This window comes from Talpa europaea (assembly GCF_964194135.1).
Source record: "Talpa europaea genome assembly, chromosome: 9".
Lineage (NCBI taxonomy): Eukaryota > Metazoa > Chordata > Mammalia > Eulipotyphla > Talpidae > Talpa > Talpa europaea.
Genome location: NC_140076.1, coordinates 61980257 through 62000075, shown reverse-complemented (window position 1 = coordinate 62000075; position 19819 = coordinate 61980257). Strand labels below are relative to the sequence as shown.

General features: G+C 40.8%; 1 protein-coding gene across 2 annotated transcripts in view; it reads left to right on the top strand.

The window, feature by feature from the left end:
* Positions 1-19819, top strand: part of FGGY (FGGY carbohydrate kinase domain containing) — a gene marked incomplete at both ends in the record, with an annotated part of 393087 nt that overhangs the window by 8406 nt on the left and 364862 nt on the right. For both annotated transcript variants that reach the window (XM_084243991.1, XM_084243992.1), the window contains 2 exons: positions 4441-4552; positions 10695-10846. In XM_084243991.1, the coding sequence (XP_084100117.1) occupies positions 4441-4552; positions 10695-10846 (264 nt within the window). The remainder of the gene's footprint in view (positions 1-4440; positions 4553-10694; positions 10847-19819) is intronic.

Genomic DNA, 19819 nt, shown 5'->3' with positions numbered 1-19819 from the left:
TGGGTAACAAGAACACGCAGATTAACTGAAATACACTGCTGAAGGGAACAGCGGGTGAGACAGGAGAGGTCTGCTTCGCCATGTAGGCAGCTCCCTGGACTGTAGGGTATCAAATTCCTGCTGCAATAGCTGCGGATAGCTTCATAGTGCTGCGACTTAACCCCTTTGCACCACCAGGGAGGCTTTTTTGTGGGTTTTAAAAATTTATTATGTTTTAAGTTAATGGGAGATGTTAATGATTATGGTCACTCGTGGTTTTTCATGAAAGGAAATCATAGAAACAAAAGTAAAAAAAAAGGATTTAATCAATAAATGTTTTATTTTACAACTCTAAAAATTACTTAAAGAAGTGAAAAATCTACTGTCTCTAATTGCATTGTTAGAAATTAATAAGTTTATTAAGTTTCATTTATCTTCTTATTTTTTACTTTAGTAATATACTATGGACCTCTTTTCCATTTCTTCTTTCCTCGCTCAACTTTTCAAAGATATATTTTTACACATCATTTGTTACATGTGTAACATTATATTGTATACCATAACAGGTTAAGGTATAATTTACGTACTATAAAATCTCTTCATTTTAAATGTATATGTCAGTGATTTTATTAAATTTATACAAGTCTGCAGTCATCACCATAATACAATTTTAGAGCATTTAAAAAACTGCCTTTTTAGTCAGTTCCCAGCCCAAGTCTTGGTTAACTATTTAACTGCTTTCTGTGTTATAGATAATCTCTAACTGGAATCTTATAACTTGCTTTCTTTTGTGCCTGGCTTCTTCCACTTAATATCTTTTAGGTTCATCCACGTTTTATATATCAGTAGTTTGTGCCTCTTCTTGCCACATACTATTCCATTGTGTGGCTATACCACACTTTGTGTAACCATTTCGTTAAACCCAGATTGTCATTTGATTTGTTTTCAGTTTGGAGGTATTATGAGCAATGCTGCTATGAATGTTCACATACAAGCCTTTGTGTGAACTTATGTTTTCATGTTATAAGGCAGACAGACACCTAGAGTGATATTGCTGGGGGTGTGGTTAGTTATTAAAAAAAAAAAATCCCAGATTTTTTTCTGTCCCCCAAAAAGGCTGTACTTTATATTTACATCAACTACATATGAGAATTCAACTCTTTAGCCACAATTTTCTAACAGTATTCTTGTCCTTTTTTGGTTATAGTTGTTCTCATTATATGTAGAGTAGTATTTAATTGAGATACTAATTTATATTTCCTAAATGGATAATTGGTTATTTTTATGTTATCTTTTGTCATCTTTTATTCAGATCTTTTAACCATTTTATAATTGAGTTGTTCTCTTATTGAGTTATAAGAGCTTTGTGTATTTGATATGCAAGTGTTTTGTCAAATGTATAATTGCAAATATTTTCTTCTAATCTGTAGCTTATCTTTTTATTTTTTATGGTTTCTTTTGAAAAACAAAATTTTAAAATTTTGATGAGCTAAATTTATCAAAATTTTATCAATTCTGCTTTTTAATAAATCTTGGTTGAATCTATAGCCACAAAGATTTTTTCCTGTATTTCTTCTTCAAGATTTGTAGTTTTCTTTTGCTTTAGGTATGTGATATATTTTGAGTTAATTTTTGTGTATGGTGTGAAGTAAAGTGTAAGTTTGTTTGTTTTTTCCCCATATAGGTATTAAGTTATTCCAGCACAATTGATTGACAGACTGTCATTTCCTGAATTATTTTGGCATCTTTTTTTTTTTAAGATTTATTTTATTTATATAAGAACCAGGATCAGACCAGATGTGCGGGAGTGTGAGAGGACTCACCAGAGACAGGGCAGGGAACAGAACAGGGAGAATGACTGAAATACACTGCCAAGGGGAACAGCAGGCTAGACAGGGGAGGTCTGCCGCACCATGTGGGTTTCTCCTCCACCAGCTGGGATCGAGCCCGCACTGCAGAGGCTACGGAGAGCTTCACAGCGCTGAGCTAAACTGCCTGCACCACCAGGGAGGCTCCTGTTTTGGCATCTTTATAAAGAACCAGTTGCCCTTAGGTCTTTGGGTTTACTTATTATCTTTCTAGCCTATTCCATTCATCTGTACTTTTATCCCTATGCCAGTGTGATATTGACTTAGTAATGGTCACTGGCTCCTAAGTTTTTGAATCACGTAGCATGAGTTCTTCACCTTTTTTTTTTTTTTTTTCTTTGCGAAAGTATTTAGAATCGTGTATATCCTTTTCATTCTCAATATATGTTAGGAGCAGCTTGTCAATTTCTAAAAAAATACTTGGGATTTTAATAGCATTTGTAAAGAATATGAGATTAATTGAGGAGCTTGCTATGTTAATCATGTCCAACCTTATGGCACAATTCTCCAATTTATAGGTTTCTTCTTGTAGCAATACTTTATAGTTTTCAGGTATAGGTCATGACCTTCTTTTGACAAATTCATTCCTGAGTGTATTTGTTTTGGAATGGAATTGTTTTCTTAATTTCAATTTAGTTAATACACTACTTTTTTGGTAGGAATTTTTGCATATGTGAGCATATCTGGCTAACGAAGAAGACACTAACCTCTTTTTAAATCTTAATTCTTTTATATTTTTCTTGTTTTACTGCATTGACTGGAACCTATAGTACAAGGGTGAAGAGAAGTAGTGAAAGAGAACATCTTTGTTCATGGCAGGGAGAAGTTGTTGGTTTTACCATGAAAGAACTCTTTGTAGATGCTCTTTATCATTTTGTGTAAAGTCCCGTCTTTCCTGGTGTGTGTGTGGTGGTGTCTTTTATTGCATCTGTTGAGATCATTTGGTATTTGTGCTTTATTATGTTAATATGTGTTATATATTAGTTGATTTATGGATATTTAATTACCTTTGCATTCTTGGGATAATCACATGTGATCACAGTATATAATGCATGTCTTAAATGTGTCAAGATTTTGTTAGTATTTTGGGAAGAATTTTGACTCCTCTGTTCATTGTAGATATTGATCTATAGTGTCCTTCCATCCTTCCTTTCCTTCTTCCTTTTTTGATATCGTTATTTGGCTTTTGGTATCAGCATAGTACTGGCCGGGTAAATTTTGTTGAAAAACGTTCCCGCCTTCATTATATCCTTACAGAGTTTGTGTAGGAATGATACAGTTTGCTCTTTAAAGGCATAATACTTGGGCCTCCCTTGCAGCGCAAAGGGTTAAGCACAGCACTGTGAAGCTATCTGCAGCCTCTGCAGCATGAGTTCAATCCTCATCTAGGGACATGGAGCAGCAGACCTCTCCTGTCTCGCCCTTTGCTCCCTTCAGTAGTGTATTTCAGTCAGTCTGCCTGTTCTGCTCCCCACTCTGTCTCTAGTGAATCTTCTCACCCCCCGCACCTCTGGCCTGTACTTCAGTTCTTGTATGCCTAAATAAATAAATCTTTAAAAATAAATAAATAAATAAATGCTTAATGCTTTTATTTTGCTAAGAGAGTTTACTGACTTCATCATACCACCAAATCCAGAAATTGCTTTTTTCTCTTTCTTTTTAGTGGCTGTCAAATACTCATTTTATATACATATCAGATGTAAATTTTTTAATAATAATAAAAAAACTTTACATTTTTTAAGTGTTGTTAAGCAGTATTACAGTTCACCTCATCTTCATGTAAACTTACATAGCTGATGATTTGCTACAAGGGATTCCTAAAAGTGGGGTTGGTGGGTCAAAGGTTTTACAAGCTTTTTAATTTTTTTTTAAGATTTATTTATTTATTTATACAAGCACTGGGTACAGTCAGAAGCACGGAAGGGTGAGAGAATTCACCAGAGCCAGAGCGGGGAACAGATCAGGCAGACTGATGAAGTACACTGCTGAGGGGAGCAGCGGGCAGCAGGAGAGGTCTGCGTGCCATATGGGACCCTCGCCCTGCAGCTGGGGATCGAACCGGTGCTGCAGAGGCTGCGGGTAGCTTCGCAACCCAGCACTCAACCGCTACGCCACGGGGAAGCCCTACATGCTTTTAATTTTAATAAATACTATAAAATTATTCTCCAAAAATTGTAATTAATTATTATACTCTTAGAATAGCGTTCAAGAAGGTCCACTTTGCCATATCTCACCACTACTTTATGCTATTAATCTTTACATTTTTGCCAATACAAGGAAGAATGTTGGCGATTTCAATTTATTTAATGTAGTAGAGTTGAGGAACTTTTCATATGCTCATTGACTATTTTTATTTTATGATGTGACTTGTCATGTCCTTTGCTTAATTTTCAATTTGATAGACAAATTTTCAATTTGTCTTCTATTAATTTATAGGATCTTTTGATATTTTAGTGACATTGAACTTTTATCTGTTTTTTTATTGCAAGGATTAATTTTTTTTCTGTCATTCATTTCTTTCTAGTTATAACTTGTTTTCAAGCTTTTAAAATCCTGGCATTATAATTTATGTTTTTGTCTGTTTTTGAAACAGAAAATTGTACAAGGGATCGATTTAAATCAAGTTCGAGGTCTTGGGTTTGATGCCACATGTTCTCTGGTGGTTTTGGATAAACAGTTTCGTCCTTTACCAGTAAACCATGAAGGTAGGACCATTGTTTTTTCTTTCCATTGTGGTGGGAGACCGGTTGGAGCAGACTTGACTTGTCAATACAAAGGGCCCCGGTGGAATGTGAGGTTGGATGTCTCTTACCACTTACACTTGGGTTTAGAGATCGGGTGTGGAAGCCAACAATCATGTCCTAGAGGCTAAAAGCTTGGAGAATAATTGGTATGAGTAGGGTGACATCAGGGTCTGAGTTAGAGAGAGATTTGGCTTCATCAAACACGAGACTCATAGTAGAGGGCTTAATGAAAGAATGACATTGGGTGACTAGCTTGATATGGGTAGCCCTGAACGGACTAGTGGTCTGGGTGTTTTCTAAGAAGGGAGTTTCAGTGTCTGCAGTTGATTTCCATATGCAGCTCTGATATCACATTCATGTAACTGAGTGATCTTAGTCTCCTGAAAGGAAATAAAACAAGGCAGACAAGACTATGTATCACACAGAAACTGGAAACAGATGATTTCTATTTTCAGTAGCCAGAACAAAGGACATTCCCATGCCTACTGTGTCTAGTAGATACAGTAATAAGCTGTTTCAAATGTAAAGTGCCACCCAGGTCCACCTTCAGAAATTTTTCACAATGTGCAAGGATATGATCCTTTTGAGGAATTTTAGCTGGTAGTGTTAGCCTTGCAGTTGCAAACCCAATAGTATGTACTTACCCATATAGGTACTGTAAATAAGTAATGTGGGTCAGGTTTGAAGAAATCAAAGCATATATGTAGAGATAAATATTTAACCTTTTAATATTTAACTAATATTTAACCTTTTAATGAATGGAAGACATTTGGGAGTGTGGAAACTGTAGTACACTGGAAATCAGTGCACCATCTAAGGAGTGCAGCTCTAGGCATCATCAGTTATTTGTTGCCAAGCTAGCCACTACATACATGTTTGGGCTAAATTGTGTGGGAGAACCTTTAGTGGTAGATATTGCTGTTGTAGTGCCTTTCTTAACTGGTGTGTGAATGGGACACCCTGGAATTGAAGTCAAGCGGATTGTAGATCTCAGTTCTGTTACTACCGAACTGTGACACACAGAGTGAGTACCTTAACCTCTGCATATTTTACTTTTATCTTCTGAAACAAGTGAAACTAGAAGCAGTAGCTTTGCTGTGAGAATTGAGTGAGAGCCTAGCACCAGTGAATACTCAGAAAAGTTTCTTCCATCTGATTGTAAATTCTTCAAGTTGACAGAATGTGTCCCACTCCCTCCTCTAGGCTTAATGCATGGAAAAGTGATATTTATGAATTACGTGTGCTGAGAAGATAGGCAGAAGGATGAATGTTTAGACCATAGTGGTAATTATGACCATCTTCTAACACACACACACACACACACACACACACACACACGCACTCTTTCTCTTTCTCTCTCTCTCTCTCTCTCTCTCCCCCCCCCCTCTCTCCCTCCCCGCCTCTCTCCCCACTACTTGCTACATTTTTTAGCATCTACTATGTGCTAAGGCCTGTTTATTAAGTGTGGAGACTTCAAAGCTGCATATGAATGGTCCTTATTCTTAGTGACCATTCCGACTCATTTGGCATTGTTCTGGCCCAGGAGGGCAGGGCTGCACAGTCTGGACCAGGGCAGAGACCAGGGGAGGGGGGGCTGAACCAGTGGCCTCAGCTCAGCACAGCAACCAGCACTCTCTCATGGATTGGGCTAGCCTTGTTGGCCACACTGGGAGGCTGTCAGCTTTCCCTTTATTGGCTTTCAGTAGAGGTCGGGTAGTCATCTGTCAGGGATGCTATAGGAGGAGTTCTCAATTTGGGTGGGACTTTAGCTGTTAAGAGCCATAAATTCCAACAACACTGTATCTCCTAATCTGTTAAAATACATTACTGTACAATCTGTATATTAGCATTAACTATGGGTAAGACTGCTTCATCAGTCTTACCCCAAAGATTTGTATTAAGTTAGTTTGGGAAGAGGCACCAGCTTTTAAAAAAAGTTTCCTCAGAAATTTTAGTGTGTGGAGAATTGCTGGATACAGATAAATGGACAGTTGAATTCTCAGGAATAAGAACACTTGCAGAAGAGAGTTGCTTGCTAAATCTGCTAAGATATCCACCTTTTTTGGATGCCATCATTTTTCTCATTGTAGATAGAATTGCCTCCTGTTAACAGGTCTTCTATTCAGAGGAAAGCTAGGTTATGACCCTAATTAAAAGTGTTGAAATATATTTACTTCACCTAGAAGGTTAAAATGTGCCTGTTCATCAGATGCACCTAACCGCAGGTGCCCCTTACCAGTTTCCTACCTTTCAACAGATTATATTAAGCTTGGGTTTGATCTTAAATGAATTAGCCTATGCTAGAAACTGAAAATAGAATTTTAAAGGTGGTTTAAAGGTTCTTTACAGACCTCTTTGATCTACATGGCAGAGACCAGTCTTGATTGGTGGGTGAAAGTGATAGTAAGGAGCAGGATGCAGAGTCATGGACTTAGCTATTGCCATTGAAACCATAGCTACGCACCTGGAAAACTGGTACCGTCTTTAGATATTAACCAAAAAAAAAAAAAAGTAAACAAAAAGCTCAAGTAAGTGAAGTCCACATTAGGGGCAATAGTTGAAACATTACTCATTGCCTATGTTAGCGGTCCCAGTGTTGGCCTTTTCTTATTTGTTCTTCTTCCTTTGAAGATCAGAGCAGCTGAGACTGGACAGTGCTGCCCTTGCTGCCTGCCTCCTGCCTCTGCAATCCACCAAACTCGTAACTGCAGGGGCATTGCAGCCATGGGAGCTCTCTGAGGGGGAGGAACCAGGGTTGATGATAATTCATGGCTCAGGGAGCAGAAACCTCATATTTGGATGTTTTTGTTAGTTCATGTAAAGTATGTCTGGAACACCTCCTGTGAGGTGTTCAAAATATTAATTAAATGAATACAAAGATGAATAGTCTGCCCTTAGGTAAATTGATTTTGTAACTCAAATTCTGCTTGACCAAATTGCCTCTGATTCTCTTAAAATATGACATCCTCGTGGCTCTGCTCTGTTTAGCATGCTGTCTGTTGTGTGAGACCTCCTTCCCTGGTCTCCTTTCACCTGACTCACCAATGGCCAGTCATTGTCAGAACTAATTTAAAACTTCCCTGCCTCTTGGAAACTGTCTGGCCAGCCCCAGGCTCAGCTAACTCGCCACTTCTCTGTGTTCTTCCTCCTTTCTGCCCAGTACTTCTGTCTGGCAGCCAATGCACCATATAAACTGTTTTTTGTTTTTTTTTTTTCCTGTTCAACCACATACCCTGGAAGGGCAGGGACTGTGGCACATTCTTCTTTTATCCAAGCACTGTGCCTGGAATGTGGTAGGTGCTCAATAAAAGACTAAATAAACTTTCAGTAGAGTTATTTATTTGTGATTTTCTGTAAGGACTGAAAAAAGATTAAATGTTGATTTTTGTCTAAAAGGGAAATTATTAACATTCATAATAAAAATAATCATCATTTTTGCACAATCCTCTCTGTGTCCTTCTGATAGCATTTTGAATCTCTTCATAAAGAGACAGTAATAACTATCTTTGCAGTTGAAAGTTTACTAACAGGTCTTGAAGCCTCTGCACATACATCCTATATAGAATTTAAGAAGCGATACTGATATTGTCCTTCTCAACACCTATATACCCATGCACATGTGCATGTGTTTGTGCATGCATGCAACACACCCACATTCTGGTTTAGTGATGGTTCTGGAATGAGAACTGGACAGCAGTATGTTTAAAACTATTCAGATGATTCTAATGCACAACTGGGGGCTGAGAACCAGAGCTTTAAGCAATTCTGTTATACAGTGGAATCACTCAGCTGTTAAAAAAACAAACTCAGATGGTTCTGTGGAAGGTCTTAATATATTTTCTCTCATTTTCAAAGAATTACTGTTGTTTGAGAAACTTTCATGGGACCTGAAGTCTCTCCAAATTCACAATGGCCTAATATAGGTATTTTCTTAGATTGTCTTTTTTTTTTTCCTTTAAATTAAAAAAAAAAATCCTCCTAAAAAACCTGGAAAAGAAGACTCCTATGTACCCACTACAAAGGATAGACAGATGAAAGTTTTCCATATTTGACTCAAGCCTTTATTTTGTTACAGAGAAAACAGTATTTGGCATTCAGTCCATGCTGTCCCTGCCTTTCCCTCTGCCTGGCAGGTGACCTTTGCTCTCCCACTTTGTGTACCTGCAAAGACAACAATATGTATGGTGTTTACAAATATCCCAGCTGCTTTCACCATTCATGTGGATGTGTGTCACTCTAGTTAGTTCATTTTCCTGATGTATTTATTCCCTGCATAGATCTGTTTTCAAAGCACACTTGGTGCTTTTCTCAGCTGTGAGATAGGCTTGTCTTCAGCCTCAGAGTAGTTTGCCATTGGCAATGACCTACATCATTAAAGGAGATAATGTGTATAAAATGTTGGGCACAGGACTTGGGGCATAGACATATACATACACATATACATAAACACACAAGGGTTACAAACATCTACAAAATTACAGAGTTTCTGCTATTATTTTGCCATAAAATAATGTATGTAAGTGGATTCATTGCTGCTTTGTGTTTTGCCAGCTAACGAAGCACAGGACTCTATAAAGAATTCTCACTTGCCCACTGGTACTTGATGAATTAACAGAGGCTGTTATGTGGGCTGTAGGATGATAGAAGTTGGATGTGAGAGAGCAGTGCCAACACTTCTTTCCAGCTGGTTTCAAATCCCATTACTATGTTTTATGCCTCCTGGGGCTTTACTGTGATAGGTATTTGTTGTATCTTTTCTGTACATTATCTCTCATTTAGTAAATGAAAGTTCTCAGTAATTCTTATACAATATTAACTATTATTGTCCTCACTTCATAGAGGAGGATTCTGAGACTTAGACAGATTTATTAATTTTTTCAGTATATCTCTGCCTATAACTGTCAGTATCCCCCTTAATCTGCTGGATTCCAAAACTTGTGTGCTTCTGTCTCTACCAAACCAGCCAACTGAATGAGGGAGAAAACTAAACTGATTTTAATTAAAGCAACTAGAAGTGGGACTATAAGCAAATGAAATCCAATGTGTAGATAGATTTGATGTTTCATATGTATTATACTGACAAAATATGTGCTCGTATTTAGAGAAGACAGATCTTAAAAAGTCAAAGTATTATTATAGGCTTATTTTCTAGGCTCTTTTCCTGAATACATTGCCAGAATATTTTTCTAGACCATAAGGGGTAGGTAAAGAGAGAAGAAGTTGAGAGAGAATGAGTACTAACTAATTGGTAGGAAGTGTCAGCTGGGGTTAGTGTACACATTTAACCCTGGGGCTGTAGTCAAGAAACCCATCTCTTGAAGGAAAGTCCAGGGTCTGGGTAGAGTGTACTCTTCAGCCTTGGTGGCCCTTTCGCTTGCTCATAGTTCTATGAATGACATTGACAGAATTCTTTTTTTTTTTTAAAGAAGCAGTTTTCCAACTTTTATTTATTTTTTTAAAGATTTATTTATTTATGCATACAAGAGCTGGGGTACAGGCCAGAAAAGCAGGGGGTGAGAGGGTTCACCAGAGACAGAGTGGGGAACAGAACAGGCAGACTAGTGCTCGCTTCGGCAGCACATATTCTAAAATTGGAACGATACAGAGAAGATTAGCATGGCCCCTGAGCAAGAATGACATGCAAATTTGTGAAGCATTCCATGTTTTTAAAAGACAAACAATGGCAATACAGACACCAATATATCAATATTAACTCTAAATGTAAACAAACTAAACTCTTCAATAAAAAGACACAGAGTCGCAGGCTGGATTAAGAAACAACACCCAACCTTTTGCTGTCTCCAGGAAACACATTTAACTACAGAACAGGCAGACTGACTGAAATATATTGCTGCGGGGAGCAGCGGGTGAGACAGGAGAGGTCTGCTTCACCATGTGGGTTTCTCTCTGGCCGGCCAGGGATCGAACTCAAAATTGTGCTTCAGAGGCTGCGGATTGCTTCATAATGTGGTCCTTAACCCCTGGCGCAACCAGGGAGGCTCCATGAATGATAGAATTTGTGCAGCTCTTTGTTCTTAGAAATCCATAATTGCTGTAAAGGCAAGTAGGCACAGTGTGTTCATCTATGTGTTTCTGCTGCTAGGAGATTCCCGTCGAAACATCATCATGTGGCTGGACCACCGAGCTGTCAGCCAAGTGCAAAGGATCAATGAAACCAAGCACTGTGTCCTGCAGTATGTCGGAGGGGTAATGTCTGTGGAGATGCAGGCCCCGAAGCTTCTGTGGCTGAAAGAGGTGAGTGAGTGGGTTGAGAGGATAATAATAGTAGAGGATTCCATTTATTGTGCCTCTGTCTATACCAGCACCCTGCTAAAGTCTGTTATATTTGATTTTCCCCAGCACTTCTTTGAGGAAGGTTGATTCCATTTTATTGATTAGGTTGCAGTTAAATTATTCCCATTTTTATATGCTTAAATCATGCAAGGCTGTGATAGCTTTTGACATAGGTTATCTCTTTCAATTCTGACAGCAGCCCTATCAAGTAGGGTTTGTGTGTGTGTTTTGTAGACAAGAAAAGTAAAGCTAATAAAGATAAACTCATCCCCAGTGCTACAATAACGATGTGACAGAGCCAGGATTTGAACCTAAGATTGGTTGACTCAGAAATCGATTCTGTTAATATCCAGTACTCTTCTGAAGTTCAGAGAGATTTATTACCATTGCAATAGAAAGAGACAGAGCTGGGATTGAAGTCCAGATCTCATGATAAGAACCTTCTTTCTCTATATGCTTTTATCCCCAGTGATTAATCTCTGGCCTTGTTGGCATTATAGGTTATTTCTTTGTCATCTTACCTGAACTTGAGTTTCCTTGTCCTGAACTGATATGGTGATCTCTGTCCAAGCACTGGCAGGTGGTTCCTATTTCCAGATGTTATGAAGTGTGGAGAATGGTGATGTCAGCTTAATGGTTCCCATTAGAGATGGATGTGTTGGAAAGTTCAAGTCCTTTGGGATCCTCAGGGACTTAAAAACCCCTTGGTGGTCTGGGGAGGAGAGAATCCATCTAATGAGTAAGCCCTGGTGCGAGTCATTACTGGCTCTGAGTTTCATATGGGCTGAGTTTTCAATTACTCAAAATGTATACGGGGATGGGTGAGCTTAGGGGGGTGCTGAGAAGTTGTCCCAGAATTGCTACCTTGGGGCAGAAGGGAGATAAACAAAAAGGGCATCAGTAGTCAGAGCAGGCTTGGCTTCCTCTGTATTGAACTGTTTTCTAAGTTTTCATTTTCAGAGAGGCTTTTATAGTGGCTAAGAGTTTGAAAACAGTCCTAGAAGCGGCAGGGGTTGGGGGGCAGGGGTTAGTTTTCTAATTCTCTATTAACAATGCATTGTGTGACTTGGGGCAAAAAGTTTCTCATTCCAACCCTTGCTTTTCCAGGCCTTTCTCTCCATCTATATAAAGTGAAGGAATTGGACTGAATCAGTTTGAAAACCTGATCCAAATAAATGCTGACATACAAGTTGGAATGTAGAAATGCCCTGCACAGTCCCCATACTCTGTGTGTTACATGGGCTTTCATTGATTTAATCCTCGCAAGCTCTCCTGATAGAGAGCATGAGAGACAGACTGAGAGAGAGAAGGTAGATGACTTTTCCCAGACGGTTGGGAGAGCCAGAATTAATCCCAGGTCTACTAGACTCCAAATCCCTGCCTATCCCATCACGTCATGCAGAACTATAATCCCTCTGTTAAAGCTTGCCAAATTAAGGGGCCTCCCCTGGTGGCACAGCGGTTGAGCACTGGGCTGCGAGGCTGCCCGCAGCCTCTGCAGTGCTGGTTCGTTCCCCGGCCGCCGGCAAGGGTCCCACCAAAAAAAAAAAAAAAAAGCTCGCCAAAGTAAGGAAGGAGCAGGAACGAGGAGGGTGGTCTTTGAGTGAGCCTATACATGGTGCACAGAACAGATGTTTGCATAGATCACCCTTCGTGGCCATAGGTAAGGCAGAGTGGTACTGAATTAAGTGAGGAGGTGGCAGGTGGTCTTTGGTGCATGATCAGGGCCTTGTTGGGCTCTTGCTTTGTGGCCAGCTCAGCGCTATATATCCCAGAAGATATAAATAGACATCCACTATGTATGTATAGAGATCTCAGAGTAGTTAACTATTGTGCTCTGGAGATCAAACTGCACTAATAAAACCCACAGAAAATAATTAAGTTCTAGATTGCATGGTGGTGATTATGATCTTCTAAGGTCATCTATTCATTCATCCATCCATCCATCTAATCAATTTCACATCAGAGCTTTCTGAGTAAGGCTCTAAAACATTGCCTCACTATATATTTAGCTATTTGGAGATTGAGCCTAAACTCTTTTTTTTATTTAAACTTTCTGGTAAGCATGCATAGGGATTCTTACTGAGAATCCCTTACTGAGAATCCCTTTCAGACTACTTTGAATTTGATCACAAATTCAAAATCAAAGATACTTCTAAAATCAGTTTTAGCATCTTCTTCTTAAAGCCTGACCAAGATGGCTTATAGCACTTTTCAAACTTTAATGTGTAAATGAATCATCTGGAGCTTGTTAATCTGCAGACCTGATTTATTGAGCTGTTGGAAAAGTTATGACGTATTCTTTCAAGTGAAAATGCATCATGACTTTTCTGACAACCCGATGGTAACCCTGGAATAGGGACTGAAATACTGCATTTCTAGTATCTCCCAGGTGATGCTGATGTTGAAGTCTGTTAGCCTACTATAAGACCACTCTCGGTTCTAAATGCTCTGTGCTTGTGTCCTGAAAAATGTCATTTGTGGAGAGTCAGGAAATTCTACCACCTTCTTAATGGGTCTATGAGGGACAGACATCAGGACATTAGATATGTTCTGTAGAGTGCTTCAAGAGCACAATTACAGTTAGAACTCAAGACTATGCTAAGTTCATTGGGCTGTCTTTTGTTTAATTTTTATTCATTTCTTAATAAACCAAATCTTTACTGAGCTCATGCTGTGAAGCAGCAGTGTGATGAACACTGAGGACATGGTGGTAAAGAGGGCTCAGCCTTGACCTGTGTCCACTGAGGATAGTGAGGAGGGCTCCAAGGTGTGGGGTGGGTGGAGCAGCTAGACATGGAAACAGAGCCATCAGCAGATGTGCTAAGTGCCTGATACAGGCATTTGCAAAGTGCTTTCAATGAAAATAATTTACTTCTTGGAGCAGTTATTTGTGATATGAATAGATACTGGTCTTGCCTTAAAGAGACAGACTATGGTTATTTATTCTAGAGACTTATTCTAGAGACAGACTATGGTTCATTTATGGCAAGGTAAGTAGGTAGCAGATGAGCCTGGTGCTTCCCTGAGTACAGCAGGAAATGGAGCCCATCAAGTAGCTCAGGCTCAGTTTGTTAAGGGCTTATTTGGTCATAGAACTTGGTTGATGGTTTTTAAGTGTGTGTGTGGGGGGGTGTCTTTGGCAGGAACAAAGAGATTGGTTTAGGGGTGAGAAAATGTGTCTCTATGTGAGAGTTAACTCCTTTTCATACTTCCCTGATCATGGCACTTTTGTTGGCTTGACTTTGCTCAGAGAGTACATTCCAGAATACATTATACAGCCCACAAGATGGTCTGTGATGCCATTCTTACCTTCTGCTTGCCCCTTACTGTGTGTCCCTCATCTTGCTCCCTCTCATCAACCTCAGGGATCCATTTGGCGTGCCTCACACACACCCAGTCCTTTGCCACCTCAGAGTGTTAGTGAGGGGTTGGCAAACTACAGCCCAGAGGCCCTGTCCCAGCTGCTGCTTATTGCTGGTTGGCTTGGGAGCTAGGCATTTTCAAATAGTACAAAAAGAAGCAAAAGTAGGAAAATATTTTGGAACTTGTGCAAATTAAATGAAATTAAAATTTTAGGCCACAAAGTTTCATTGGAACACAGATGCACTATTATGTTTATATATTGTCCAAGGCTACTTTTGCATTACAATGACAGCTGGATAGTTGAGACAGACTGTGTGGCCTAAAACTGCCTGCATTTGCTCTCTGGATCATTAAAGACAAAATTTACTGGTCTTGATGATGTTGTGATTCTGTGCCTCTGCCCCGAATTTTCTTCCCACGCTTCACCACTGATTCTAACTCATCATTTACGTCTCAGGTTTATTTTCCTTAGAAAAGCCTTTCCTGACCTTCAAATAAATCAGAAGTCTCTTGTCATTGCACTCTTCGTTTGACTTCATTGTATCTTTTCTAAATTGTAATTGTAATATCAGTTTATGTGATGATTCATATCACCCTGGCCTCTTCATCGATTGTAATCCACAGGAGGATGGCAGTCCCATCCATTTTCTTCATGACGTGTATCCCTGCCTCTAATCAAATGCCTGGCACACAGTAGGTACTGAGTAAATAATTAGGAATCATTTGAGAGAGTAAGGGACTGCTGCAACATTCTACGTGAGAAGCAATGAGACCTGCTTTAGGCTGTGTGGGTAGGAGAAGAGGTGGGTTCTGGAAGTCTGTGGGGGATAAAATCAGCAGGACATTGAGACTGATTGGCTAGGAGTAGTGGGTGTAGGGTAAGGTAAAAGGTATCAGACTTTTCTGCCCTCCCGCCATCAGGATAGATGATGGATCCTTGCGGTCCTGAATGCATGCCTGATGGCGGGCACCTGGAGTAGGGTGTGGGCATAGGTAGATGGGATTCACCTGGGCTGAGACTGGGCTTTTAAGGGCGGCGTCAAGGGGATGCCAGCAGAAGCCAAAAGAGAAGCCAAGAAAGAAGCAGCAGAAGCCGAGAGAGAAGCAAGAGAAGCAGAAGCTGAGAGAAGGCCAGAGAGCCCAGAGTGAAGACCTGCTGGGGGCTGGGAGGCCTTCCAGCCTCCCGGCCCCCCAGCATCCCTGCCCCCCAGCACCCCTGCCTGCCATATGCCTGGTGAACCCCAATAAAAGCCTGCAAAAAACCACTGAGGACCCTGACTCCTCTTTTACCCGGTCTGCTGGATATTAGAAAACCTGCACTGTGTCATTCCTGACCCTACAATTGGTGTAAGTCGGCAGGATGATCCATGCAGACGGGTATGGAGCCCTCCAAAGACCTGGAGAGACTGAGGAGTAACAGACTGCCTGTGACGACGCTGGAGGCGTCATGGCGGCACAGGAGATGAACAAGTTCCGGAGCTGCAGGATGAGACCTCGCTTGGAGGAGATGCCCAAGAGGACCAGCCAACGACCCCTGAGGCAGCAGAATCATCGGGGAAGAGAGGACCACGATTCGGAGCTCACCAGTGCTAATGCAGGGAGAGGCCAATTGACTTGGACTAATAAACTTGGACTGATGGACTTAGACTAATGGAGTTGGACTGACAATCCCTCCAGAAGGCAGAAGACCTTGCAGGTTGATGTTTTGGGACACTAGGGGTGGAACAGTTTTGTTTGTAAAACCCCAGGAGATGGGAATCTGGGGGTGGCCAGTGGGCCTTGATGGCCAAAAGCAGCCTGTGTATGCCCAGCAGCCAGGCGGAGGAGAAAAGCCAACTGAGAAGGCAAAAGCTGGTACTGATGCTGAGTTTGGGAAGCCCTGAGTGGCTATTAAGCACTAAGTAAGCTGAGGAAGGCCAGTGAGTCTCGTAAAATCACCTGTGGGTGATGCCCTGTTCGTTTTCGAGTGAGGGTGAGGAGCTGAGGAACCCGTCCTTGGGGGACGGATGGGGAACGTGGCTTGGGGTGGAGCCCAAGCCGAATGTAGAGTTTGGATCCAAGGATCCCCGACCCATGTGCTTGTGCAGTGGGTTGGCCTGAGTGCAGGGGTCTGCGAGTCGCATTGGTGGCTATGAAGGCCGAATGTTGGTGCAACAGCAGACAGAAACCCTGAGGGTTGGCGATTACCCCAACAGAATAGAATCACCAGTCCCAGAGCTAGTGCATCCTGGGGGTGGATGCTGTGTGTGGCTTGTAGCCGAGACTACAGCCAGAGAAGGCCAGGAAGCCTGACGGCTCCTGGTGTGTTACAGTAGATGCCGTGAGTGGTTCCCCTCCCTCGCATGAGCAGTGCCTTTGGCAGCAGATTTGGTGGCTCATCTGCTGGTACCAATAATTGTCTTTTGCCACTAGGTTGGTCCCTTGCCTGGACTTATTTGTGTTCTGTTGTATTTTGTTGTTATATTGTGATGTATTTGCTTTTGTGGGCCATGGCTGCATTGTTTATGTTTGCTAAGAAAATTGTATATGTGTAGATTGTATGGCAGAAAACCCTGAGGGGGTGGACTGTAAGGTAAGTTAAAAGGTATCAGGCTTTTCTGTCCTTCCGCCATCAGGATAGAGGATGGATCCTTGCGGTCCTGAATGCATGCCTGATGGCGGGCACCTGGAGTAGGGTGTGGGCACAGGTAGATGGGATTCACCTGGGCTGAGACTGGGCTTTTAAGGGCGGCGTCACGGGGACTCCAGCAGAAGCCAAAAGAGAAGCTGAGAAAGAAGCAGCAGACACCGAGAGAGAAGCAAGAGAAGCAAGAGAAGCAGAAGCGGAGAGAAGGCCGGAGAGCCCAGAGTGAAGACCTGCTGGGGCCTGAGAAGCCTTCCAGCCTCCCGGCCACCCCTGCCTGCCATATGCCTGGTGAACCCCAATAAAAGACCTGCAAAAACCACTGAGGACCCTGACTCCTCCTTTATCCGGTCTGCTGGATCCTAGAAAACCTGCTCCGTGTCCGTCCTCTCCTTACAGTGGGCTAGATGGATTCAGAACTGACCGCTCACCTCGGTGCTATTATTCATGTGCAGCTTCTCCTTAGCTTGGAATCAGATGTCAGAGGGAGTGGGGCAGATTTTAGAGTTCAGACTTCCCAGAAGACAGAAGTGATATACTAGGACCACCGTAGCTCTTGGGCAAAGTCACTGGGGTCCTAGTTCTGCAAAATGGAATTTTAATCATGTCCTCTATATTTAAGGTTTATGTGTTTCAGGTTGACGTATGTCTCCTTAATAAGAATTGTCAGATAAAAGGAAAAATGTCATTTGAATTTTTCATAACCCCCAGCAGTCTGGCTTTTCCATTTGGTCTCAATGATTCTGACTCTCATCTTAATGAAGGCCAAATGTAAATTAAGTTCTGTCAGTTGGGAACAGCTGGAGTTTCCTATCTTTATAAACACGAAACATTATAGGGTAACAAGGTGCAGACTGAGGAAGGTCAAGAAAGTTAACGGGCTGATGCTGGTCCTGACAGCTCAAGTGTTAATGGAAGATAATTAACTAGCATGTAGAGGCAGCATGGAGATATTCCGATCAGTCTTTTAACTCATTGCCTTTTTTTGCCTTTGTCAGCAGAGTAGGAAACTAATCACTTTATAGTTTGAGGTTTTCATTGTTCATTCCAAAGGTCTGGAACCAACTGGCTGGAATGTTGGAGGATTTTGTTGATGAGCTTAGAAAATATATCTACCCCTCCCAGCTCCCCATTCCATGCCCCTCTGCTTTTGTTCCCAGTAACATATTGGATAAATGAGTAAATGATTCTCTTATTCTTACGTGCCTTTTCCTGTATATGTAAATTCTTTGGAGGAATCTGGGTGCTTGGGTGTGTATGGAGGTGATTTGATAACTTCATACTGACTGGGAAAGGTGGCAGCTGAGTGTTTCGTGGTAGGAAGTATTAAAAAGAGAACTCTCTAAGAGGTCAGAAAAGCCTGTTCTAGTCCCTTCTCTAAAATAAGAGGCTTGCCCCAAATCATTTTTTGTGCCTTGTCTGACCTTGTTCTTCCATTCTTCTTGATGCTATAGTAACATCTCTTTCTTCACTTAGATTTCTTATAAACTTGAAACTTTATGAAAGGTAAACATTGTAAGTTTCTTTCTTTGAAATACATCATTTCTTTTTGAATGGCAATATGGTAAAAACTACAGTGTTTCTCTAATAGTTATTTGGTTTTAAGCTCCATTTCAGGGTCTACTACTGTCCTCTTAGATTCTGCAGATCTTAGCAATAGAGCTAGGAGGAACTTGGGAGATGGAAGTAGTGTAACAAAGTACAGTGCCACTGTTTATATTTGAATCTTTCTCCACCATTTATCAATTTTGGACCATAGAGAAACTAAATCAACTTCTGAGTCTTAATATGCTTAGCTATAAAATGAGGATAATATCAACTTTGTGGGATTATTGTCCCACAAATTTAGTGAGCTATTTGTACAATGGCTTATGTAGTAGGTATTAAAATAGTTTACTTTTCACTTTTATTGTTTTTTCAAAAGTGTTTATTTTTACTGATAGGTAAATCTTATCATGTTATCCTGAAAGTAACATCCTATCATGAATTGAGACCGTTTTAAACAATAAAATATCTTCTTTCATGGACTGGGCTGTGAAGAGTGCTATGTTTTTCCTGTTTGACAAGTAGCTATGGAAAGCATCTAAAAACTACCACAGTGTTGTTGACACAATCACAGTTGCAGAATACAGAATGCATTTTCAGTCATTCATTCATTTGAATCATTCACAGCCTAAGTGTAACACCCACATCCCAGGGTGAGCAGTGAATCCCACTGGCTCTGCGCAGTGAATCCCACTGAGTCGGTGAATACCTTGTTTTCCCTAAAATTCACAAATGCCTCCAGCTCCAGCATTCTTTTATTTCATATGGATTATTTAATTTTCACACCGGTCTTGTGGGTAGATGTTATCTCCTTTTTACAGACGAGGAAACTGAAGCTCAAAGAAGTGAAATGACTTAGTCATGGCCACACACCACGTAGGCAAAGCCACATGAAGAGCCAGCCCACAGCTCTGTGCAGGCCCCTTCTCGAGGCCCATGCACTTCACTGTGGGAACCCAGAAGTGGTGTCTACCTTCACAAAATGTAGTCCATCTGCAGAGGGAAGATACAGGCTACCTAAGCATTAAGGACAGAGCCAGGAAATGGATGAAAACAATAGCTAAATTGTATATAGAACTTACTATCTAGTATTTTTATCCACATTAAGCTCATCTAATCCTCGCAGCCATTCTATGGAGTTATTATCATTTTATATAGATGATAAAACAGGCTCAGAGATGTTGAGCAACTTGCTTAAGGTTATTCAGTTAAAAAATATGACAAAACTGAGATTTGAACTTTGGCATTTCTGGTCCAGAGTATGGTCTTATCATCATTTTGCTCTACTGCCTCTTCAAGTATTTGTCTTGCAAAGTTTTGAATAAACTAGTTCAGGGTAGAAATTTGTAAGGAATGACTTCAGGAGGGTCTGAGGCTGGGAATGATGGGTTGGGGATTCA